The 26,213-nt window shown below is 40.1% G+C and overlaps 1 protein-coding gene across 2 annotated transcripts; it reads right to left on the reverse strand.

Annotated features, from left to right (window-relative positions):
• Positions 1-6,866: 6,866 nt before the first annotated feature.
• Positions 6,867-25,966, reverse strand: TNMD (tenomodulin). 2 transcript variants are annotated; one of them, XM_043896063.1, is made up of 7 exons: positions 25,738-25,966; positions 25,440-25,571; positions 15,003-15,143; positions 14,690-14,791; positions 9,513-9,666; positions 7,732-7,901; positions 6,867-7,244 (listed from the first exon to the last, which is right to left on the reverse strand). In XM_043896063.1, exons 1-7 carry the CDS (start codon positions 25,783-25,785, stop codon positions 7,035-7,037), a joined length of 957 nt encoding a protein of 318 aa, XP_043751998.1. In that variant the 5' UTR covers positions 25,786-25,966; the 3' UTR covers positions 6,867-7,034. The 2 variants fall into 2 exon arrangements, with proteins under 2 accessions (XP_043751998.1, XP_043751999.1); XM_043896064.1 differs by lacking the exon at positions 25,738-25,966 and having other exon boundaries at positions 25,436-25,571.
• Positions 25,967-26,213: the final 247 nt, after the last annotated feature.

Below are 26,213 nucleotides of genomic sequence, written 5' to 3' on the forward strand. Positions count from 1 at the left end.
AGTTTTCATGCAAGTTAATTAAAGATACCAGAAGAGACTTAGAAACATGATTTTGAAATGAGCCACAAACAATATTTTTTGTGTATACTTTCATACCTGATTTTAAATATGGAGCCACTTTTCTTTCTTGTTAGGGAACAGCATGTTGTCAGCAAAATTAAGTCCTGGAATGAAACTTCTTCAAAAAAAGAAAGCCAAAATGAAATCATTTTTAAGGGTATAAATAAAATAGTTACACACATTTCCTGACAGCGTAAATGAGAAGGTCCATATTTATCTCAGTAAGCTTTCAGCATTAGACTTTAGGAGCCAAAGTGACAGTTTTGGACTCAGCAGACAGTGAGCCTTATATATAAAGACTCAAAATAGATTTCCTTTGCCCCTAGTGCTGCCAAAGAGCCATTTTAGGTGTGCAGGAAGGGACTGAGCACACTAATGCAGCTCTGCTTCACCTGACTCTTCTTGATTGGAATTTAGATTCCCAAAGAATCTGAAAGGTGATATAGTCTTCATGATTTCACAGCAGATGTGCTTTTTGCCTTTTTTCCTTTTTATGCATGGAATCATTGAAAATTGAGAAGAAAATGCAAATAGTCTGCATTCGTATGAAGGAAAGAAATAATTGAGCTGTGGGCCATCAACAATGCTTTTGATCATTCCGGGATTAGAGGAATTCTTCATACTTGTAGAAACAGACTGTGTCAAAAGATAAGAAGTACAAATATTTAGGTAAGATAAGAAATTTCATCCTAAATTTCAACAGAACTCAAGGCCATTTTTGTATTGACATTCTGAAGAGCCTTGTAGCTGTGGTCTTTTGCAAATTCCTCTTTTTCTTCTACCTTCTTCTCTCTCTTCTTTCTTGATTTCAAATAAAAATCAAAGACCACTTATTTGTTTTTGATACTGTACTGGGTTCTGAACAGAGGAAAATGGGAGAGGTTATGGGCCATTTTTTAAAAAAAGAATTTTCAGGGTAAACTCAGATGTAAACAGTATGTGCCCTGAATGATACATTAACTTAAACAGGCATAGAATAAAATAGAGAAGACTGAGGTTTCATGTTTAGGTAAAAGGAAAATGGGATTTTAAAATATCTTCCAATTAGTAAGAGGAAGCTCTATAAAGGAAGTGGGATGACTGTACAAATAGAGCACGAAGCCAATGTACCTGTGATAAGCAAAAGGGGAAGGGAGGATATTGGGAAGATAAAAGTGATGTGAGATGGTGGTTAAGGATGGTTTGAGGAGGATTATTTGAATGCAATTTAGGCCCGATCTTTAATATAGTAAGTAACTATTATGAACTTTCAGGAAAGGAAATGGTGTTTGTAAAATCTATAAGTGAAAAATCTACTTTGTGTAAAAGCTTTTATTCTCGTTTCAGTCTGTAGCCTGGGAACTTGAGCAGGGAGGAGGTTGTAACAGCTATGTGAAGAAATAACCTATGGCCTGGACCAGAATGTAGTTGAAGAGTGGTTTAGGAGGATAAGCTGGAAGTATTTGGTGAGCTACTGGAGTAGAGGATAAGGATACATTAAAACTAATATAAGGTCACTTCTTGGGATGGGAGGGAAGGGTGGTGGAAGAAACAAAGGCAACTCTAGCTTCAGTGACGTTGGTCTGAGTGAAGTACAAGGTATGATATAAGAAGTTTATCTATTCATGCCTTGTTGTTCAGGCGCTCAGTCGTATATGACTCTTTGTAACCCCATGAAGTGCAGCACACCAGGCTTCCCTGTCCTTCACCATCTCCTGGAGTTTGCTCAAACTCATGTCTCTTGAGTCAGTGATGCCATCCAACCATCTCATCCTCTGTCACCCCCTTCTCCTCCTTCCCTCAATCTTTTCCAGCATCAGGGTGTTTTTCAATGAGTCAGCTCTTCACATCAGGTGGCCAAAGTATTGGAGCCTTGCTTTAGCATCAGTCCTTCCAATGAATATTCAGGATTGATTTCCTTTAGGATTGACTGGTTTGATCTCCTTGCTGTCCAAGGGACTCTCAAGAGTCTTCTCCAGCACCACAATTCAAAAGCATCAGCCTTCTTTATAGTCCACTCTCACATCCATATATAACTACTGGAAAAATCATAGCTTTGACTATATGAACCTTTGTCGATGAAGTGATGTCTCTGCTTTTAAATACACTGTCTAGGTTTGTCATAGCTTTTTTGCCAAGGAGCAAGCATCTTTTAACTCTTTCTGACTTCAGTTTTGGAGCCTAAGAAAATAAAATTTGTCACTGTTTCTGCTTTTTCCCCATCTATTTGCCATGAAGTGATGGGAACAATGCCATGATTTTAGTTTCTTGAATGTTGAGTTTTAAGCCAGGCTTTTCACTCTCCTCTTTCACCCTCATCAAGAGGCTCTTTAGTTCCTCCTTGCTTTCTGCTTTAGAGTGGTATCATCTGCATATCTGAGGTTGTTGATATTTCTCCTGATAGTCTTGATTCCAAATTGTGATCACGGCAGCACAGCATTTCGCATGATGCACTCTCCGCAGAAGTTAAAGAAGCAGGGTGACAACATACAGCCTTGACATACTCCTTTCCTAAGATTGAACCAGTCCATTGTTCCATGTCTAGTTCTAACTGTTGCTTCTTGACCTGCATACAGGCTTCTCAGGAAGCAGTGAAGGTGGTCTGGTAATCCCACCTCTTTAAAAACTTTTCACAGTTTGTTGTGATCCACACAGTCAAAGGCTTTGGCATAGTCAATGAAGCAGAAGTAGTTTTTTTTTTTAGTTCTCTTGCTTTCTCTATGATCCAACAGATGTTGGCAATCTGATCTCTGGTTCCTCTGCCATTTTTAAATACAGTTTGTATATCTGGAAGTTCTTGGTTCATGTACTGTTGAAGCCTAGCTTAGATTTTGAGGATTACCTTGCTAGCATGTGAAATGAGTACAACTGGACAGTAGCTTGAACATTCTTTGGCTTTGCCTTTCTTTGAGATTGGAATGAAAATTGACCTTTTCCAGTCCTGTGGCCATTGCTGAGTTTTCCAAATTTGCTGGCTTATAGAGTGCAGCACTTTAACAGCATCATCTTTTAAGATTTTAAGTCAGTCAACTGGAGTTACATCACTTCCACTAGATTTGTTCATAGTAATGCTTCCTCAGGCTAACTTGACTTCACATTCCAGGATGTCCAGCTCTAGATGAGTGACCACACCATCATGGTTATCTGGGTCATTAAGTCCTTTTCTGTATAGTTCTGTGTATTCCTGCCATCTCTTCTTACTATCTTCTGCTTCTGTTAGGTCCTTGCTATTTCTGTCCTTATTGTGCCCATCTTTGCATGAAATGTTCCCTTGATATCTCTAATTTTTTTAAAGAGATCTCTAGTCTTTCCCATTATTTGTGTTGTTCACATAAGAAGGTTATCTTATCTCTCCTTGCTATTCTCTGGAACTCTGCATTCAGATGGGTATATCTTTCCCTTTCTCCTTTGCCTTTTGCTTGTCTTCTTTTCTCAGCTATTTGTAAGGTCTACTCAGGCAACCATTTTGCTTTCTTGCATTTCTTTTTCTTGGGGATAGTTTTGGTCACCACTTCCTGTACAATGTTACAAACCTCTGTTCATAGTTCTTCAGGCACTCTGTCTACCAGATCCAATCCCTTGAATCTATTTGTCACCCCCACGGTATGCATGCCTTGAACAAGGGGCAAAAATCTATGATGGGAGAGTAATACCATACTTTCTTCCTGTTTAATATGACCTAGGCCTATGTGAGGAGAAGGCAATGGCACCCCACTCCAGTACTCTTGCCTGGAAAATCCCATGGACAGAGGAGCCTGGTAGGCTGCAGTCAATGAGGTCGCTAAGAGTCGGACACGACTGAGCAACTTCACTTTCACTTTTCACTTTCATGCACTGGAGAAGGAAATGGCAACCCACTCCAGTGTTCTTGCCTGGAGAATCCCAGGGATGGGGGAGCCTGGTGGGCTACTGTCTATGGGGTCGTGCAGAGTTGGACACGACTGAAGTGACTTAGCAGCAGCAGCAGCAGGCCTATGTGAGTGGTAGACTTATGTATTTGGGTCTGTTTGCTGTTTTGGTTTGTTTTTCCTAAGCATGAGATGATTTGGATGCTTTCTTCCAGCATGTCCTTGTATTTTCCTTTGAAATTCATGATCTGCTTCATTAAGGGGATCCACATTTTGTCAGTATGAAGTTATCTCAGTGTGAAACATGTGAAGTCGAGGTATCGCATTTGAACAAGAAATGCTTCCTGAATTAAAATAATGTGAGTAGGAACTCTTAGCTCTCACATATGATATGAAAATTTCTTTTTAAAAATTAATTTATTTTAATTGGAGGCTAATTACTTTACAATATTGTAGTGGGTTTTGCCATACATCGACATGAATCAGCCATGGGAGCACATTTGTTCCCTGTCCAGAACCTCCCCCCCACCTCCCTCCCCATCCCATCCCCCAGGGTCATCCCAGTGCACCAGCCCTGAGCACCCTGTCTCATGTATTGAAACTGGACCGGCAATCTGCTCCACATATGCTAATATACTCATTTCATTGCTACGCTCTCAAAGCATCCCACCCTTGCCTTCTCCCACAGAGTCCGAAAGACTGATCTTTACATCTGTGTCTCTTTTGCTGTCTCGCATATAGGGTCATCGTTACATCTTTCTAAATTCCATATATATGTGTTAGTATACAGTATTGGCATTTTTCTTTCTGACTTACTTCACTCTGTATAATAGGCTCCAGTTTCATCCATCTCATTAGAACTGATTCAAATGCATCCTTTTTAATGGCTGAGTAATATTCCATTGTGTATATGTATTACAGCTTTCTTATCCATTCGTCTGCTGGTGGGCATCTAGGTTGCTTCCATGTCCTGGCTATTGTAAATGGTGCTGCAATGAACACTGGGTACACGTGTCTCTTTCAATTCTGGTTTCCTCGGTGTGTATGCCCAGCAGTGGAATTGCTGGGTCATATGGCAGTTCTATTTCCAGTTTTTTTAAGGACTCTCCACACTGTTCTCCATAGCGGCTGTACTAGTTTGCATTCCCACCAACAGTGTAAGAGGGTTCCTTTTTCTCCACACCCTCTTCAGCACTTCTTGTGTGTGTGTGTGTGTGTGTGTGTGTGTGTGTCTGCACACTCATTTAGCATGTCATATACAACTGTAGTTAGTTGTGTATAAGTTTCTGTATATGGACTTGTATATTCGGGATGTCTTATTTTTCTTGGACAATAAGGAGTACGCCTTCTGCTTCATTTGTATCCCCCACAGAACATTGTGTGTGTGTGTGTGTGTATGTGTGTGTGTATGTATAAAATAATGTAGATTGCATCTAATAGAGCATCTTAGGAATTTAAAATTGGTCAATCTTAAAAACAAAAATTTTATTAAAAAATTATAGAGAACATTGTAAAGTCCATACAACCTCGGATTAATCTTTTATATTTTTCTATTTCAGCTAAAATTAATGCCTGTTATGATAATTGAAGTATCCCAAAATTCTCATGACTTCTAAATCATTAATAAAACAGTAAAATATTTTTAGTGATGTTGCGTTGTCAGATATGTTTTACTATGCTCTCATCCCATGAAAATTGGTAATCTAAGTATGGCATGTATGCTAATTATGAATTAATGACTGATTAATCTTAACTCAGCCTTGGGCAAATCTGCTTCTATTTGCTTCCTCAGCTGTTAAATGGGGGAAAATGACTGCTGGCCCACAGGCATCCAGATGAAGATCTTACTCTTTGAAAATAGAAAGTGCCAGACAGATATTTCATGACACAATAACTTTGAAGTTTAGCAATGATGGGACTATGGGCTTTCCAGGTGGTGCTAGTGGTAAAGAACCCACCTGCCAATGCAGGAGATGCAGAAGACGGGGGTTCTATCTCTGAGTTGGGAAGATTCCCCTGGAGGAGGGCATGACAACAAATTGCAGTATTCTTGCCTGGAAAATCCCATGGACAAAGGAGCCTGGAGGGCTACAGTCCATAGGGTTGCAGTCGGACACAACTGAGCACACACACACACAACTGACTACCTGCCAATGAAACTAGAAGGGGTGACAGATGAGTAGAACAGGAATTTTGAAACTAGAATTGGCTGGGACTCCAAGTTTAACATGACCCTCTAACCACTTCTCTCCATTTTGCCCCTTTTCCCATTCCCAAGCAGAGTATCAGATGATTAGAAATTAGGCCTTACCCCTCCTTTAAGAAAGTGCCATGCTGCTAGTTTCTTGTGGTTTTGGAGGAAAAACAGCATTCTATTGGACTCCTCGCCTCAGTAATGTCCTATAATGCCTATTTCTGTGAATGATATTTATGGGTCCCCATTTTCTAGGCTTATTGCCTTGGAAAGTTATGTAACCAGACACTGATCTAAAAGAGAAGTCATATCTGAAAGTTATAAAGTGTTGAATTTGTCCAAAATTGAGCTCTTATTCACAGCAGGAGAGCCTGGGACCATTTTTGCTAGGTTAGCTTTCTCCATTGCTGAGTCTGAGCACTTGGAATATTTTAGTGTTGGCCTGCTGTGATTCAATGCCTGTCCAGTGGCTTAAGAGATGCTTAAGTAAGTCCACAATAGGTCTCTCAGATAATGAAACACTGGGATATGCACAAAAGGACATGGTTTTAGGCATCAGCTATGGGGGGGCATTTTATCATCAGCCCCTATTTCCACTTTTTCAATGCAGTCCAGTAAAATACAATATTTGAGAATCTTTATGCTTTGCCTTTTCCTACACCCCAAACCTGATGAAGTGCAAGTTTTCATCATCCTCCACGTGAGGCAGATCTGCTCCATTCAGTTGCAGGAAATATTCTTAGCAAACACTTACCCAGTGTGTTCAGCAGCAATCAGGCCATTGATGATGATGTAGAAGTTTATTAGAACATGAAGAGAAGAATTACCTACAAGTAATTCCAGAGTACTGGCTACCGGGAGCCAAATGCCTCATAGGCAGAAATTCATTGAATAGCATGCATTTATTATATGTTGGCTGCCAGAAGTTTAAGCACTCGAGCTCAGACTTGCTATTAAACCCTCCCTAGCATGCGAGCCACCCACCAGTTGCATGGCATGATGACACGACAGATAACCCGCCCTCCTTGGTAGCAATATGGATACGGGTAGTAACCTAGTAAAGGTTCACAGACGCGGCGACAGTAACGGTTGCCTCGACGGCAGTAAATGCAACAGTAACCTCTCTCATCCAGCATGGAGTCGAATTCTATTCCATTTTCAGTCTGAAAGAAGAAGAAACCAGTGTTGGAGGGGAAGAAGTCCACCAAACAGGGGAGGAATATGAAACTATAGAAGTTGGGGCCTGGTGAGTAATTAAGTTCCTGAGCCTGATTTTGGAGATATATCAATGGACTAGATCAAGATTGATTTAGTTTTCTTAATTTAAATTTTTTAAAAAAACTTAGTTTTATTGAAATAGAGTTGATTTACAATGCTGTGTTAATTTTTTTCTGTACAGCAAAGTGATTCAATTATACATATATTTATATATATATATTCTTTTCCATATTCCTTTCCATTATCTTTTATTGTGAAATATTGACAAGATTGATTTTGAATGAGCCTTTTAGGTATTCCAAGTTTCTTAAATACTTTTTTTTGTTAAAACAATGACCATTCTCCTTTCAGTGACTTTGATCTGAGAGGTAGTGAGGTTTGTGAAGGCTCTTTGTTTTTCCTCTAAACAAGAATAATGTGCACAGAACTCACATAGTCATTGATTGGGAGTTCTTCCTCACTTGCTGCTTGTCTGGCGTGACGGGTCTTCTCCACCTTCACTTGAGGGACCACCCACTGCTCATTTTGTTCAATGCCTTTTTTTTCACTGGTAGGAAAGTGAAGGTCTTCACCATCCTCCTCAAAGTCTTGTAACTCTGAAACTAAGGTAATACGAACAAAGTTGTGATGCAGCCGCTTTGCTTGGGGGACTATCATTTGGGGATAGAGATTTTAATTGTGTCTTCTCACTGTCCTCATTTAAGTATGCATGAACCACTTTTCCAGGGTTCTGTAGCTGACATTTTATGGAGGTCTTCAAAAAGAATCTGACCATTCCTATGTACACAGACACCTTTGCTCATTTGGCATCAAACACTTACTGTTTTGCCTTATTAGTGTGTTAAATTAAAAATTGAGGGCAGGGGACTTTGGTGTCTCCCACAATGATTTTATTCATGGTTGGTGCTCAGTAAATATTTTTGGTTGCCTGATGTGATATAGTGTCCTCTGTCCTCCTTCCTCATCCCTTCTCTTTTCTGTGTTAAATATGTTTTATTAAACTTTGTATTTAGAAATTATCTTAGATTTATAGAAGAGTTGCTAAGGTGGTACAGAGTATCTGTATATCTTTTCACCCAATTTCCCCTAAGGTTAACATTTTATATAACCACAGTACAATGAGCAAAACTAAGAAATTAACATTGGTACAATGTGTTGTTGTTGTTTAGTCACTAAGTTGTGTTTGACGCTTTGCAATCCCATGGACTGTAGCCCACCAGGCTCCTCTATCCATGGGATTTCCCAGGTAAGAATACTGGGGTGCGTTGCCATGCCCTTCTCCAGGGGATCTTTCTGACCCAGGGACTGAACCCATGTCTCCTGCATTGCAGGCATTGGCAGGCAGATTCTTTCCCACTGAGCCACCAGGGAAGCCCTTTATAGGTACAATAAAATTTACTAAACTACAAACTTTACTCAAATTTCATCATTATCTCCACTAACATCATTTAGGAGAAGGATGTTGAAGCAGAAGTTGTAGTGTCCAATCCAGGAAACCACAATTTTTTTTTTAAGATCAAAGAGTACTAATAGATGCCCACATTGATTAGCTCCTTCTCTCTTGGGCAATATAGTAATCTATGCTGTCCAAATGAGGGAGGCCAAATTCTATGCTAGTTAGGCAGAATGAGATGTCCAGGGACATTTGCCCTCTCTGTGCGCTGACTGGAAGTTGAGATCTGGAGTCTTTAACTCTGGACCTTTAGCATCCAATTGCTTTTATACTGATTCCTAAAATAGTCACAAAGAAATTGGTATTGCAGTGACCGTCCTTTCTTCTGAAGAGAATGCCACCATTTGACATAGAAAATCCTTCTTGAGACAATAGGGCATTATTTTGACTCTCCTCTCCTCCGTTCTTGGGTTGGGCACACAGTGGTTTGAGCCATAGTTTGGTAGCCCGACTGCAATGAATATAGATGTACAAAGAGAGACAGGTTAGCTTTTAGCTATCACTGCTCACATTGGGGTGGCATTACCTTTGATGGGATATTTAATAGACTGTCAGCATTAATTTATCTGATTTATAACTTGGCTGTGAAAAATCTCCTACTGGCCGTCAGCATATACAGTTTCATTTAAGAAGATACAAGCTTATCATTTGTTTTCATAGAAATGTAGTCTCTGAATGCTGGTAACATTAACCCGTCACTGACTTTGGAAAGCAGAAGATGAAGAGGAGGAGGAGGAGGAGGAGGAGGGGGAAGCCATACCTGCTATTAGAGTAGGATTGATCCAATACATGGTCACATTATCACAAATCTCCAGAATTTTGGAATTTTTAAGAAAGTCTCGGTTTTCAATAGGTTTTTCTGCTGGGACCCAAATCACTGACTGTTCAAAGAAAGTTGTGGTAATTTCTTCATTCTGAGAGAAGAAAGTAGTTCAGGGTGGGGATGGGCAGAGAAATTTAAAAAGTGAGTGAGACATTATGGAATACTGGAAAACATATTTCAAGTCTGAATAATAATTACAGTCCCAGAGCTTCCTGTGAAGTAGCTCTGAGATGTGCATACAGTAGGTGCCCTTGAGAGAGTTCGCAACTTGTTTCACCTTCTCCCCTCTAACAGTAAGTCTGCTCACTGAAACAGCAGCTTTCTCTGCTCAATTTCTCTTAAAGTCAGGAAAGCTCTCCATCATTTTCTGGGTCTCTCACTGGGCCAAGTATGTTTTAATTTGGCCTCTGGAACCCTGAGTGATTTATATTTGTTTTCTTTTAAGTGGATGTTGTGTGTGTATGCTCAGTCACTGAGTTGTGTCTAACTCTTTGTGACCACATGGACTGTAGCCCACCAGGCTCCTCTGTCATGGGATCCTTCAGGCAGGAATTCTGGAGTGGGTTGCCATGCCTTCCTCCAGGGGATCTTCCTGATCCAGGGACTGAACCTGTATGTCATGTGTTGCTTGCATTGAAGGCAGATTCTTTTACCTGTTGACCCATGGGGGAACCCCTTGGATGTTGTGAGTGCCTGCCTTATTTTAGGCTTATGACTAGGATTGCAAGCTGAATTTTATCTCAAGCTGAAAAACACTCCTATAATCCAAATTGGTGAAATCATTTAAGTAGCACTAGGACCTAATATTTTGGTTTTCAAGATTGCCTGCTAATGGTATAGCTGTAGTACCAAAGATGTTTTTATTTTTTGTTTGTTTGTTTCAAAGTCAAGTCTCTAACTTGTGACTACAATGCCCTTACTACTGTTTTACTCCTTTCATTCTAGATGCTTGGAGTTTGTCTGACAGAATGCTTTTTATTTAGGCAACCTTTTTTTTTTTTTTATTGTCAAGAACACTACCTTCTTTTCTGTTTATCATGTTGGAAGTAATTGTCTTGTATACCTAGCTCTTTTTAAACATATTTTTTTTTTTCTAAATAACAAAAAAAAAATACTTTACTGCGCAGGCGCCGCCTCCCTACTCCTCCTTCGGCTCGCCTCTTCAGCCCCCACCCTCCTTCAACCCTCTCTTCGCTCCTTACCGCTCTCCCTTAAACATATTTTTTTTAAAACTTACTTATTTGGCTGCATCAGGTCTTAGTTATGTTACACAAGATCTTTGATCTTCTTTGAGACATGCAAATTGTTAGTCACAACATGTGGGATCTAGTTCCCTGACCAGGAATCGAACTCATGCCCCCTGCATTGGGAGTGTGCAGTCTTAGCCACAGCACCACCAGGGAAGTCTGGTATACTTATCTCTTAATCATTTGTCTCTTGGGCTTTGACACTTTACCCTGTAATCTTAATTAGACTTTTCCCTTTCTCTCTTGTTTCTTTCTAGTTTTATGGTTTCACTGTTTTTATTCTTTGAAATATGGCTATGTGTAATTTTTCTCCTAGTCATTTAAAACTCTTCATCTTAGCTCCTTTGCCCTGGGGTCTGTAAAGACTGGTATGCACTGAAAGGGACTGTATAGAATGAGGTTGGTACACTGACTAGCTTTGTTAGCAAAATCAGGGCTATTTATATACCTGCTCTGCATGTTTAACATGTAAAAACTATGGATGCAATGGTGAGGGAAGTACAGAATAAAGGATTTTTCTCATTCAGGACCACAAATTTGTCTCATGAAAACAATCTGTATCCTGAGTATAAAAATAGGATTTTCTTGAAGACAAAGCAATTTCACTATCACGAGATGAATGTTTACGTTATTTAGACAATCTGGCAGACTGAAGAATAAATTATGGCCAAAATGAGACATTATGGGCCTTTGCCTTTAACTTTTCTGGGGGGCAGCACCACATGTAGAAACTTTGTTCCCTGACTAGGGATTGAACCCATGCCCCCTTCAGTGGAAGTGCGGAGTCTTAACCACTGGACTACCAGGGAAGTCCCTGCCTTTAACTTTTTCAGAAAAGAAATCTTGTCATATCAGTGTGGAATGTCACTGGTGGCTGGCCCAACTCAAAGGCTTACGTTATTTACTGTAGGAACCAGGGTCTGTAATTTCTCTGGACATAAGGAGACTAAGAGCTTGTCTGTGGGAGCCAGTAACAGCCATCAGACTTGGATAATGTAAAGTAAAGATGATCCCCACACCACCTCATCCCCTAAAATAATAAGAAAAGTAAAAGAAAAAGATAAATGGGTAGACAAGAAGTAAGATGGAGAGTTGGGCAAGAGAAAAATGTAAAAGAACCTAGGAGAGAGAGAAGAAAAAGAAAAAGGTATTTATAGTAGAGTGGTCACTGTGCTATTGGCATAATTTCATTTTAGATTTGCCAGTTAAGTGCTAAGAAAACCAACCTAACCCATTTGTTTCTTCTGGCTATAGTCACAATACGTCCTTAGCTAAGGTCCCCCTCCTTCCTCCACTGACAGCAAAATACCATAATTATTGTCAGATTATCATGGAAAAATGAAGAGTCTCCTGGGCTTTATTGATGGCTGTATTTTATTTTATTTTATTTTTTTATTTTTTTGATGGCTGTATTTTAAGCAATAATCCTCCATCTCCCACTAGGCCTACAAAGGCCACTAAGCTGTTGCACTGATGCCCTAGGTTATCTTACCCTGACCTAGGAGTGTGCTTTCAGAGAATTTGTATTACACTGTACTTCTCACCTTCTTTGCTTTTTCTTTTCTTAGAGATATTAAGGATAGATCATTCCATTAGCAGTCCAGCATAAAATGGTAAGATGAATGAACTGAAATATTTTTTTAATTTTTACTTCACTCTGTATAATTGGCTCCAGTTTCATCCATCTCATTAGAACTGATTCAAATGAATTCTTTTTAATGGCTGAGTAATATTCCATTGTGTATATGTACCATATTTATTTACCTGGCTGTGCTGGGTCTTAATAGTGGCATGTGGAATCTTATTGTTTGACCAAGGATGGAACTCAGGCCCCTTGAATTGGGAGCGTGGAGTCTTAGCCACTAGATCACCAGTGTTAGTAGTTCAGTTGTGTCCCTCTCTTTGCAACTCCAGGCAAGGATACTGGAGTGGGTAGCCATTTGCTACTCCAGGGGATCTTCCCGACCCAGGGATCGAACCTGGGTTTCCCACGTTGCAGGCAGATTCTTTACCATCTGAACCACCAGGGAAGTCCCTTAATTTTAATTTTTTTTTAAAGTATAGTTGATTTTGGGCTTCCCTTGGCTTAATCATAAAGAACCCACCTTCCAATGCAGGAGACACAAGAGATATGGGTTCAATCCCTGCGTCAGGAAGATCCTCTGGGGAAGGAAATGGCAACCCACTCCAGTATTTTTGCCTGGGAAATCCCATGGACCGAGTAGCCTGGCAGGGCTATAGTACATGTGGTCACAGACAGTTGGACATGACTGAGCACACAAGCAATAGCAATATAGATGATTTACAATGTTGTGTTACTTTCAGGTGTACAGTAAAGTGATTCAGCTATATATTTATTACAAGATATTGAGTATAGTTCTCTGTGCTATGCAATAGGTCTTTGTTGGTTATCTATTTTATATATGGTAGTGTTGAACTGAAATCTTTATTTCTTATTTTAAACTTTTATATTTTGCATTGGGGTATAGTCGATTAACAATGCTGTAATAGTTTTAGGTAAACAGCGAAGGGATTCAGCCACATATATACATGTATCCATTTTCCCCCAAACTTCCTTCCCATCCAGGCTGCCATATAATAATCAGAAGAGTTCTATGTGCTATACAGTATGTCCTTGTTGGTTATCTATTTTGCATATAGTAGTGTTGAATTAAAATATTTAGAATAGGTGAATGTCACAGTGTGACAAAAGCAGCGAGGATCCCAAATGGCTTTGGGGCTTTTGATTTGGCAGGATTGATTTTGTTCCTGTAGCTCACTACTCTTACCAGAAATCTTTGGTTTGGAAGCAAACGTACATAATGTTAATGGCTGCTATCCTTAAGTTACTTTTTAATTTTTATTGAAATATAGTTGATTTACAATGTTGTGTTAGTCTCAGGTGTACAGCAGTGATTCAGCTATATATATATATATACACATATATATATATATATAACTCATATATATATGTTATTTTAAGATATATAAGAGTATATACCCTTATGTTCATAGCAGCACTATTTACAATAGCCAAGACATGGAAGCGACCTAAATGTCCATTGACAGATGAATGGATGGAGAAGTTGTGGTACATATATAAAGTGGAATATTATTCAGTTATTAAAAATGAAATAATGCCATTTGCAGCAACATGGATGGACCTAGAGAATTTACTGGGTGAAGTAAATCAGAGAAAGAGAAATATCATGGCATCACTTATATGAGAAATCTAAAAAAATGATACAAATAAACTTATTTTCAAAATAGAAACAGATTCAGACTTAGAGAATGAACTTATGTTTACCAGGGGTCAAGGAACTGTTAGGGAGTTTGGGATTGCCATGTACACACTGCTATATTTAAAATGGAAAACCAACAAGGACTTACTCTATAGCACAAGGAACTCTGCTCAATATTCTGTAACAACCTAATTGGGAAAATAATTTGAAAAAGAATAGATATATGTGTGTGTGTGTATATATATACATATATATATTCACATATATGTATATAACTGAATCACGTTGTTGTACACTTGAAATTATACAACACTGTTAATCAACTGTACTACAATATAAAATAAAAAGTTAAAAAAAACTAAAAAAAAAGTACAATGTTGGACCTAAAAACATGAATTTTAGTTTTTGAAAGGTCTGAGTTCAAGATCCCAATTTGCTCTTCTCTAATTGTGTAACACTGGGCAAGTTACTTTTTGGTTCGCATCTGAAAATGGGGACAATAATAGTACTTGCCTATAGGATCATCGTGAGAATCAAATAAGAGTAAAGCATGTAGTACAAAGTCTGACACATAATTAGTCCCCAACAAATTATGGCTTTTACTACTACTATTATTCTTACATACCTCATCTATTTCTTCCTCTGGTTCAGAAAATTCAGGAATCACTTTAATCTGAGTTTTGATGAAGCATTTTTGAAGACCTACAAAGTAAATGCCAGTGTATCCCTATAAAACAGACAAAAAAATAAGAAAACTTCCTGAAATAGCCACAATTAATGGGTGTCATGATTTGTCATGGCCCCAGACTGGCAAAATTTGAATTCAAAAGGAATGCTTTCTCTTATAAATTAAATGGAAGCTACAGGCTATTTTTAACTTGACTCAAGTGTTCTAATATTTTAAGTGGGAAGCCTTAGGGGGAAAACATCCAACTTACATTTTTAAAGTCATGTACTTCCAATGTTTCATCAGTGCCATTTCCACTTCTGAATATTTCAGTTCTGGTAATGGGATCAATTTCCATGTAAATCTTCTTCTTTTCCCCATTGCTGTAGAAAGTGTGCTCCATGTCATATGTCTGGGAGAACAAAGCAAAGCAAGCTGCAAGATACTCAGTATGACCACCAATGCAGGTAGACGTAAGAAACCTAGGTTTGATCCCTGGGTCAGGAAGATCCCCTGGAGGAGTGAATGGCTACCCACTCCAGAATTCTTGCCTGGAGAATCCCACGGACAGAGGAACCTGGCAGGCTGCAGTCCACAAGGTCACAAGGAATCGGACACAACTGAAGCAACTTAGCACACACACACAGATGTCCATTCATGGTGGTGGTGGTTTAGTAGCTAAGTTGTGTCTGACTCTTGCAATCCCATGGACTGTAGCCTGCCAGTCTCCTCTGTTAATGGGATTCTCCAGGCAAGAATACTGGAGTGGCGATCTGGTTCTCGGGGCTGGTGCACTGGGATGACCCAGAGGGATGGAATAGAGAGGGAGGTGGGAGGGGGGTTCAGGATGGGGAACACATGTAAATCCATGGCTGATTCATGTCAATGTATGGCAAAAACCACTACAATATTGTAAAGTAATTAGCCTCCAACTAATAAAAATAAATGAAAAAAAAAAATACTGGAGTGGGTGGCCATTTCTTCTTCCAGGGGATCTTCCCCATCCAGGGATCGTTTCCTGCATTGCAGGCAGATTCTTTACCACTGAGCCACTAAGGAAGCATGTTCGTTCATAAGACACTTTAATTGGGTAATATCTGGGGCACCTTTTTTTTCTTCCAGAGCCTTTGTAGAGAGGTGCCGTCTCAGCAGCTTGCTGTTGGGAATTCTCTGAGACTTGAGATTAAAGTGAGGTGTTTTTCGGCACTAGAGCTGATATGGGGATCCCTTCAGAGTTGGTATTTTGTATTCAAGCCAAGTTGTTGAACTAATTACTAAGAATTCCAACAGCTTTTCTTGGCACCCTTGACTAAATAGCAAATGATATTTTGCAAATCAGTCTGTAAGGTGCTTTTCCCTTATGGTAAGAAGAGGAACCACCAAAAACCTCTACTGCTTCTTTAAACTGCCACTTCCCTTTCTAAGTACTCAAGGGTCACCCACTTTCTTCCTGTGAAATTCAGTAGCGCTAAGAGATTTGAACAGATTTAGAATGCTTAGGTATTGCTCTTTATCTCCTTATCTATCCAGAGATTTAATATTGCCTCAACAGTCTTGGATATGTCCTCTTTAAACACTGAAGACCATTGTCTTTGGCGAATATCAAGTAAAAATCTTACCCTGACCTCAACTGCTTCCTTTTGCCCTTTAAACTCCAGGAAATATTTACTGCCTTCCCCTAACCTTCTCTGTTACGGGCTAACAAAATCTATTCAGTTTATTCCTGAGTTCTCTTTTCCAAACTCGATTCAGCTGACTTTAAGTCTTCAGGTTCTCCTGTATATAGAATTTAATAACCATGAATTGTAATATGCACTATGTAATATGGTATCTTCCAAGAAGAGCACCTTGGCAAAGCTAAATATCAGGTTACTCCTGAATGGTTGAAACAAAACCCCAGACTCTCTGCTAACCTCTAAAAGAGACCATTCTCTTTCTAAGGACCGCAAGGCCCAGGCCCATAGAGTATCCCAGTCTATTAACATGCCCATTGCTTATAACTGAGGACATGTTTATGTTGTTGTTTAATTTGTATGTCGTGTCTGACTCTGTGCGAACCTGTGGACTGTAGCCTGCCAGGCTCCTCTGTCCATGGAATTCTCTAAGCACGAATCCTGGAGTAGGTTGCCGTTTCCTTTTCCAGGGGATCTTCCCGACCCTGGGATCAAACCTGGGTCTCCTGCATTGCAGGCCAATTCTTTACCGCTGAGCCACCAGGGAAGCCAGATGTGCTTACAGCTAGAAGCATAAGAAAAACCTGAAGGAATTTGCTATCACAAACCAGGCCAGCCCTGATGGTGCCATGTGGAAGTCTATCTTATCCCTGTTGTTAGGAGGCCTTTTGCTATCACGTTTCTTCATATTCATCTTTCCTTATGAAAAGCATTTGGTAAACTGAAAGCCTGAAAAAGCAAGTCATCCACAGAGCCAACATTGCTTTCTAATGATTCTATTCCCAGCTGCAGTCTTTTAGAGCTTGCACTGGGTTGGGTTGTTTTTTAATGTCTGCCAGTGTCTGTGACTGAATGTTAGATTAACGTGGTCAAATTTTCCCCACCTCAAGTAGAAAAACAAGTTGGAAGGGTTTGTAGAAGCACTGTTACCTCAAGTGTGAAAAGTTGATTTAGTCACTGAATAGGAAAGCAAGAGACAATGATATTTACCTCTTTGCTGCCCTACAGTAACTTGGACATGGTCAGAGCTGAAATATTTGTTGAATACATTTTTCCCACCAATGGCAAATTCTTGTCTTCCTAAAGACATTTGGCATTTGAGCATTGGCAAGGTCTTTTAAGAGACAACATTTTAAAAGGAGAAGGAAAACACTCTTTAGAACTTTCTAGCAACTGCAGAGTTAACACAGTGAGTCTGACTTGGTTTGTGACAGGCAGTAAATTCCCTTAGACTTGTTATTTGCTTCTAGTTATAAATTTGTTCTGAGTTGCAGCTCTGCAGCCAGCCTGAGAAACTTCTACCTTATGGCAACAAATTGAGCTCTCAGTGGGCCTGACCTAAGTAGAGGAGAGAGGCATCTAATGCAGATTCAGCCTTGTCAGATCTCCCAACAGGGGGGAATTTCTTTAGAAATATTATCCATTGCTGAGACAAATGTCGACACCACCAGTCAGTGGGGGTGGGGTGGGGTGTTTGTTTCAACAGTAGCACAACTGATGGATTATTGCACGGAAAAATGAGGTTAGAGACCAGGGGATGTTGGAACGCTGCCTACCTGGGCAAAAGAGAAAATACAGGCTGCATTTTCAATCATTGGGAGAAGACTATGGAACCATACTGGTGACATTTAGGATTTCAGTGTACTTCTGTGGAATGAATTTTCCTGCACTGTTGGCAATGCATTTCACTTGGACACCTTGCTAGATGAAAACTATTGGAAACTGCCAAGCTCAGCAGATCTTGATTATTTTCAGCATTCTTTCAAAGAGTTTTGTTGTTGTTGTTGTTGGGGGAGGAGGCGTCCATTCTGATTGTAATTATTAACGAGCATGTTGCCTTTTTGTTAATAATGATAGTGGGATCAGAATGACTTAATTTATATGTGAATTCTGGGTGGGAGGTGGGGGCTATATATTCACTCAGATGGAATTCCATTATCAAAGGTGTCCTTTTGGAACAAACTTTGTCTAGGCAGATGATGCTGGTGGCCCACTTTGGACTGCTTAGGGATGAGTTTAAGCAAATCCAGACATACTGTCTCGTCCGAGTCCCCATGGAGCACATTGCTTAACTGGCCCATATGAAGACTGAGCTCATGCCTTTGGCTTTAGAAGTACTTTTCTTTCTACTAAGCTCACTGGCTAAGGGGCTAAGGGTCTTTCTGGAGATGAAGGAATAAATGATTTTGTCCACTCTGGGTGTAAACTAAAGCAGAGACAGGATGACTTGTCTGAGAGAAATGTGAGTGGGCTCCTCGTAGCTCATTTCAGACTGCCTCCAAGTCAGCTTTATTCCAAGAAGAACAGAGAAGGGTCAGAATATGATAAGAACACTTCTGCCAAACTGGCAAATTAGGGCAAGTTAATCTTTGGTGCTTCTAGCTTCCCTTTTCTGTACTTTATATCCTGTTCCTTTTGCGCCTTTCTAGCCCTTCCTTCTCTTCCCATCTCCCTCTATTCCTCTGTCTCCTGTCTAGACATCTAGGAATTTTGTGGTTTTTCTGACACCTTTTATCAAATAAATCGATCTGGCAAATGATCTCACACCAAGATATTAGTGATGGGCATTTAAAAAATTGAGTTTGATACTTAACTCAAAGGAAATAATTATTGCTAGTGGATTTTAAACACAATGGCAATAAGAGTAAGAGATATTTTAAGGGCATCTTTCCTGCACCACTCAGATGGGCTCCAGCTTCATCCACAGGTAAGGCTGATCTCAAATATCAAGGACCAGAACACTGGAGTGGGACAGGTAAACCAGTGGGATGGGATATGACTCAGAAGTAAAGTGAGATAGATATGTGGTGAAGTCCAAGGAGTGAGGGATATAAGAGGAGTGCACTGATAAAACATGGAGAAAACACAGATTCATTTCTCTTCCTTGCCCAGGAATTCTTTCCTCAGTCTGGTTAAATCCTCCACTCAGGCAGCAAATGAGCCTTAACACCCCCCTTTCACAGTTTGCTGTGTTTTCTGGCCTCCATTTGTGACAATCTCTGAGATCAGAGAAAAAAAAAAGCTTTTTATAAAGAGTGAAGCTGCCTGAGACCTCAGTGTGATGGATCTGTTTGGGGGCAAGTAGCTTTAGTTTGTCCTGAACAAGTATCTGAGCACATTTGGCTTAGGTTTGTTTTTTGAAGCCTGTGATTAATCTAGCTGTTCTCTCCACCGTCCTTCTTCACTGTCTGTTTATGAGGTACACCCTCCAAAGGTGAAATACATGCTCAGAATAGCTGGCTAGCAGGTGTTAGGCTGGAAGGAAGGGAGGGAATGCATTGTGGCATATTGTTACCGAACTAGCCTGTGGGAATTAAAGGGCCTCTGGGTGTTTCCTTAACTAACACAGAGCAGACACATTGTTTCTTATGCAAAGTTGGACTTCTGCATCTTCCATCACCAGTTTTCACCCTTGAAAAAAAACTGGCAAGGCAGCACAGACATTCCTCTTTTTCAAAAAGAAAAAAAAAACCAAAACACCCACATTTCTTTCATCTAGAGATTCAAGCTGACTTGGAAGTTTTTCCTACCCACTACCCTTACCACTCCTTATTCTTAAATGCAGCTGAAGAGTAGTGGAAAAAAATCTCTAGACCAGTTTCTAGTCCTAGCCTCAACTCTGCCACTTACAAGCTGTGTGACTTTGGACAAGTCACCAAATGTCTCTGGAGGTTTGGGTCCCATCTTTATCTCCCACCCCTTGCCAGATGCAATGTTGAATAGTTGACAAAATTAATTGTCTTTTTTAACTGAAGTATAGTTGATTTTATCCTCTAGAGTAGGAAATGGCAACCTGCTCCATTATTCTTGCCTGGAAAATTCCATGGACAGAGTCTGGTGGGCTACAATCCATGGGGTCACAAAGAGTCAAACATGAACGACTGAGCCACTGACTGATAGACTGGTAGCTACGACTAACAATGTTGTGTTAGTTTCAGGAAAGTGATTCAGCTGTTTAGATTCTTTTCCATCATAGGTTATTACAAGATATAGAATATATATATACAAGGTATAGAATATATAGAATATATCCCTGTGCATACAGTAGGTTCTTGTTAATCTATTTTATATACAGTAGTTTGGCAAAATCAATTCTTTTCAGATTTGGTAGACAGCGATCAAGCTGAACCATTGAACTACTACTACCTGTTGATTCCTGAGCTACTTCCTAACAGTAGCCTCAGCCCCTCTCTTAGCCACTAAAGGACAGCTCCCTTTGAAGACCTAGAGTTTTTCTGGCTGGTACCATGTGATTTGCCAGCAATGCTGCCTTAGGAGAATAATGAGACTGAATACAAATGTGTTCCTAGTAGCCAGAGCCCTAACCTACGTGATTGATGCGGACCCTCAACAACATAGAGTAAGAGCTGACCCAAGACAGTTTCTAGACAACGGTGGACTTCACTTTTGCATGGTTTGGGAGGAAAATAAAATTTTAAAATGCTGACATGGCACCATCTGGTAAAGTTCAGTATCCCTGCTAAAGAGACTCCAGCTACAGCTTTCACTTGAGAGGATGAAATGCTTCTCCAGACCCACATTTCACCCACCAAACTGTGGAAAACCCAGGGAACTCAGGGAAGAAAGTTGTATCCCCCGTGTGCCTAGAAGGGGGGTGAAGAAAGTTGGCCCCTGGCCAATACTAGTATTAGAGAAATAGGCACAGAAAAGCCAGATCCTGACTTATCAGGAAACTGCTTTTTCTGAGCAAGGGATTTTCAGGCTAGAATGCTGTTGGGTTTGCGGCCCTGAGTGAAACTCTTTGAATTGTCATCTGCAGTTGAAGTGAGGGGGAGGGCTGACAGATGCCCACCTATTCCACCCCTTCTCATTTCATCCTGTTTGTATGCAGGAGCTGAGGGAACATCCCCAGGAATCTGTGGATTGCCATGTGGACCTTAGGACTTAGGCTTTCTAAATAGCCCTAAAGTCATCAGGCAGTTTCTATATATGGCAGGAAGGGCAGCCTTTCATTTATTTAATTTATTATTCTTCTGCCTCATTCTACAAAGGATTTGAGGGAGGATAGGCTACAAGGTCTGTGCTATATATATCAACTGTTGGTTTAAAAGCTGGGACTTTTCTGCCTTGTTTTCTCCATATTGAATGAATTAGCTGGAGAGTTGATTTCTCCTTGTTTCAAATTCAATGTGTAGTACAGGAAGCCTTAAGCAAGAATGTATCTCTAGGGAGTCTGCTTCAAAGATGGCTGGGCAGTCACTGCATTGAAGTGGAGCCTTGTGATGTCCTCTTGAAATCTCTGGGACTGAATAGGTACCTTCTGCTCGGTTTAAGAAAGCTGAATATATAACTCAATTGACTGGCTTTCATTCAGCTCAAGTGGCTTCTATATGTGACTGTGGGTTGGGGATCTGTAGCCTGTAAGGGAGTGCAACAGTTCTCTCAAAGTTAGTCTTCCTTGTTTCACTTTATTTTCATCCCTTCCTCTCTCTATGTTATGTGTGCATGTTCTTATGCCTGAGGTGTGTGGTGAGAAGGAGTTCATCATAGCTTACTTCTCATTTCAGATAAAAAATCTGGATCTTTTGTCCACATCAAAGTGGGAGATAATGGGAGGAGGAGGGGCAAACTTACTGGCACGGAAATGTCAACACCAGATGTGGAATGTTAAATACTTTATTATAAGCAAATGTCAAAAAGCAAAATAAAAAGGAGGTGTGGTTGGAGGCTAGAGGAGCAAACGTTAAAAACTTGGAGGGAGTCCTGGGATGCCAAACACATCACTGTCATCCATGAGCACAACAGCATCACCAGTTCTCTCCACCAAGGGCCCTACATCTCCATAGGTCCCACAGTCTTATAAAGGAAAGTCCAGAAAAGCCTGGGTTTTCATCTGCTAACTGCTGTTTCTTGCCAGGCCATACTCTTAAGGGGAGACTCCTTAATTTGTGCAAGATGCCTGGATCATTTTCCTCTGCAAATCTTCTTCCAAGACTAATCTGATTTCTCTTCACTTCCCAGCATTCGTTAAGTCCTCTCCGAGGCAACCTCACTGGCAGCCCTAGCCATTGGAAATCTAGATGTTCCCTGGGGCTTTTTGTCTGGGAATTGAAGGTAGTGGACTTAGTGGAACATCCACATCTCCAACTGGTTCCTTGGTTTGCAGTAGACCTAACCTGGTCTTCTGGGGTAAGGCCTGGACTTCAATATCAAAGGCAGTAAATCACAACTCCCCATTGAAATGGAGAACAAACAACCTTTGTTCACAGTAGAGCAAGTTACCCCAGGAGACACCTATTTATTATCTTTTACCAGATTGCTTTATGTTCATTTCTGAGAATCCCTTTGCTAAAAAGTTACATATTCAAATGGATTACTTCTTGAGAGATTTGGTTCTTGATAAACTTTATTTGGTAACACACCCCACCTCTTCTGTGCCCACAATGACAAGGTTTGACCTTTAGTTTGAGGAAATAACAAGATTGCATTAAAAAGCAAACTGGAGTGAGAAGCAAAGATAATATAATACAAAAGCAGAGGTGACCATGGGCTTTGTTAGTGAGCTTGACACCTTGTTAGATGAAAGCAAGGTCTCTACCTAGTCATTTATAATTACACTGAGACAAATAGCACTGTAAGTTTAGGAAAATACAAACTTTTTCAGAATAAGATTTGCAATTAAAATGGCTACAGTAAAACCAGAAAAGTCATATAGCCCCATATTTAGGCAGATACATATTCGTGGCCAAAAGGGCTAGTGACTGATTACATCCTGTTAAGTACATTATGGTCATAAAGGACGAATGGTTTATTCTCCTCTCGTGCTCATGCTCAGTCATTTTATTCGTGTCCAACTCTTTGAGACCCTAGGAACGTAGCCCACAAGGCTCCTCTGCCCACAGGATCCTTTAGGCAAGAATGCTGGAGTGGGTTGCCATGCCCTCCTCCAGGGGATCTTTCCAACCCGGGGACTGAAACTGTAACTCCTGCATCTCCGGCATTGCAGCCGGATTCTTTACCTCTGAGCCTCCAGGGAAGCCCAATTCTCCTCTAGCCCATCTGTAATTGTCAAGAGGACCCAAGATTCAATTTGTGGGGCAGCGTGTCACCTTGGGAATGAGTTATGTAATAGCAAAATTGGGTCAGAATGTATCTTGGCACTCTTATTTATTTACTGTTTCTTTCCTGATCTCAATTACTTTGCCGACTTTGCTAGTCCCAACATTAGATGGCTTCTCTAGAAAAACACGTGAACAGAAAGTAGTTGAGAAGCAGAGAACAGTGAGAATGATAAGAGAAAGGGCTAACTATATGCAATGGTTGATGCAAAAAATCCTTTCTGGAACAAGGTATTAAAAAAAAACAAAGAAAGAAAGTTCACTATTCTCTCTCCTGCTTAAACTTGATAAGGTAGCCCCTGGGACTAAATGAAAGTCAGTATGGCAGCAGAGGTGAAGAACCCAAAGGTTGCTATGTCTTACTTCTCTCTTTTTTTTTTTTTTTAAGACACTTGTCCAGTCAACTTTTGGCTCAGCTGGTAATCAATCCACCTGTAATGTGGGAGACCTGAGTTCAATCCATGGGTTGGGAAGATCCGCTGGAGAAGGGAAAGGCTACCCATTCCAGCATTCTGGCCCGGAGAATTCCATGGAATGTATAATCAGTGGAATCGCAAAGAGTCGGACACAACTGAACAACTTTCACTTTCACTTTTCACTTTCCAATTGACTTTCTATTTTCTATACCCGCAGTGTCCTTCCTTATTAATCCATGTTATTTCCTCTTTGCTCCTACCACTCCTTTGGCTCCTAATGGTTCATGCTCAGTCACTTCAGTTGTGTCCGACTCTCTGTGACCCCATGGACTGTAGTCCGCCAGGCTCCTCTGTTCATGGGATTTTTCAGACAAGAATACTGGAGTGGGTTGCTGTGCCCTCCTCCAGGGGATCTTCCTGACCCAGGGATCAAACCTGCGCCTTCTGTGTCTCCTGCATTGCAGGTGGATTCTTTATTGCTGAGTCACTGGGGAAGCCCCCTAATGGTTCATAACAACCCATTATTTTCTTCTCCCCTTCCCCATTATTTCATCCTGCCTCCTGGATGTGTGCCTTTCCCTTCCTATGTCTGCTAACAAATAATTAATAACAGTGGTAACAATAGTAACATTCCACATCCTGAAAGAAAAAAATGTGATAAAGCCAGAAAACCATCTTCACACTTAACAGCTTGTAAATTCATTAATTCTCTTTCAAATGGAAATTGTTGGCATGAAGGGGCTATGATTTTTTTTTGAGTCACAGCTAAACTTGCTCATTGTGTATGAGCCCAGGGGTGACAATAACACTAAGGTACACTAATATCAACAACAATGGTCTGCTAAGCATCACTAAATAACCCTAATATCAGAAGCATTCTGAGACATCTGTGATTAATGACTTGGTGTCACTTTTCCACCTTGTGGCATTACTATCTCACTGGGACAGCAACAACTGTGGCTAAACCCTAACATAACACTAACCTGTGGTGAGAAGCCGAAAAGCTCTAGTTGTTTTTTTTGAGTCACAAATAAATGTGAACCCAGGTATGAGAATTACTCCTTCTGAAAAGGAGTTTGCTGCCTGTCCTCACAGCAGATGCATTAAGTCAGAAACGTAATCCTTGAAAATCCTTTGCTGCCATTTCTGGTGGTTTCTTCTTATGTGGTAGCATAATTACTTTTCCACCAGTTTCTGCCCAGATAATTGAAAGAAAGATGAAAACTATTTTTTCTTACAGTAAGAATTTTTCTTCTAGGAGGAACTTTAACTCCTTAAAACCAAGCATTAAAAAAGAATGGATAATTCTATATCTTATCATTACTAACTGAAATACAGAAAAAACTTTGTTTTCCATTGCCAAAATAATTAGGCAAAAAAAGAGAGAACCGAAATTTTGGTTCGGTTTTTCATATCACCAAAAAATAAATGCAAAACAAACTTAGTGAGTTTCATTTTCAGAGTAATATACATGTCAACCACTAATTAAATTTAATAAACTCAAAAGAGAAACTTTGGATAATAGTGTGCATTTACTTACTTTTTTGGGTGTCTCTGGCCAGAAGTGCTTACTCCCCCAAAACAGGACAATTAGAGTTAAGGCGAGGATACCAAATACCAATCCACAAATCTTAAGTAATTTGCATATCTTCTTGGATTTAAAAGCTTCTGCCTAAGCAAAATACAAACAGAACAAAACAATAAATAATTGCCCTTAAAAATGCAAGCCATAATTCAAAGTCACTTTTAAGTTCACTTTTTAATGTTCACACAGCAATTCAATATCTCTGTAAAGCCATGCTTTTGCTCAAAAGGGAAAAAAATATGAATCAACTTACATTTAGAATGTGACAGTCCTCACAGTTCTCTGGAGGATTCTTTGCCATGGTCTCTCAGAACACAGCACTCTTTCCCTGCTTTGAGAGGACTGAGAGACCACTGCTGAGGTGGAGTTGCAAGTGAGTCGACTAACAGATGCCAGAGGAGAAGCTGAATTTATATGGCTCAAATATGTCATACCAGAGCCTGAAGGAGCCCAGGGGGCTCCTGTGCTGCGATTTGTTGCACCGATATACCCATATATGTATATAACTTCTGTGCACAGAATTCCATCCAGAATGGCAAAGACAGAAGGTTATAATGAAAACTATTGTCCTGGGGATTGGTTTGGAAGGGGACCAAGCCTAGGACACTTTGAAATGATTTTTCACTATGAACTTAAAATATCAGTGGCAATGCATGCTGCATACTCCAGAAATAAGCAAACAAAACAAAGAAAGGAATGGAGACCTAATTTCAATTCCATTTGATCTAA

This window comes from Cervus elaphus, chromosome X (assembly GCF_910594005.1).
Source record: "Cervus elaphus chromosome X, mCerEla1.1, whole genome shotgun sequence".
Taxonomy (NCBI): Eukaryota; Metazoa; Chordata; class Mammalia; order Artiodactyla; family Cervidae; genus Cervus; species Cervus elaphus.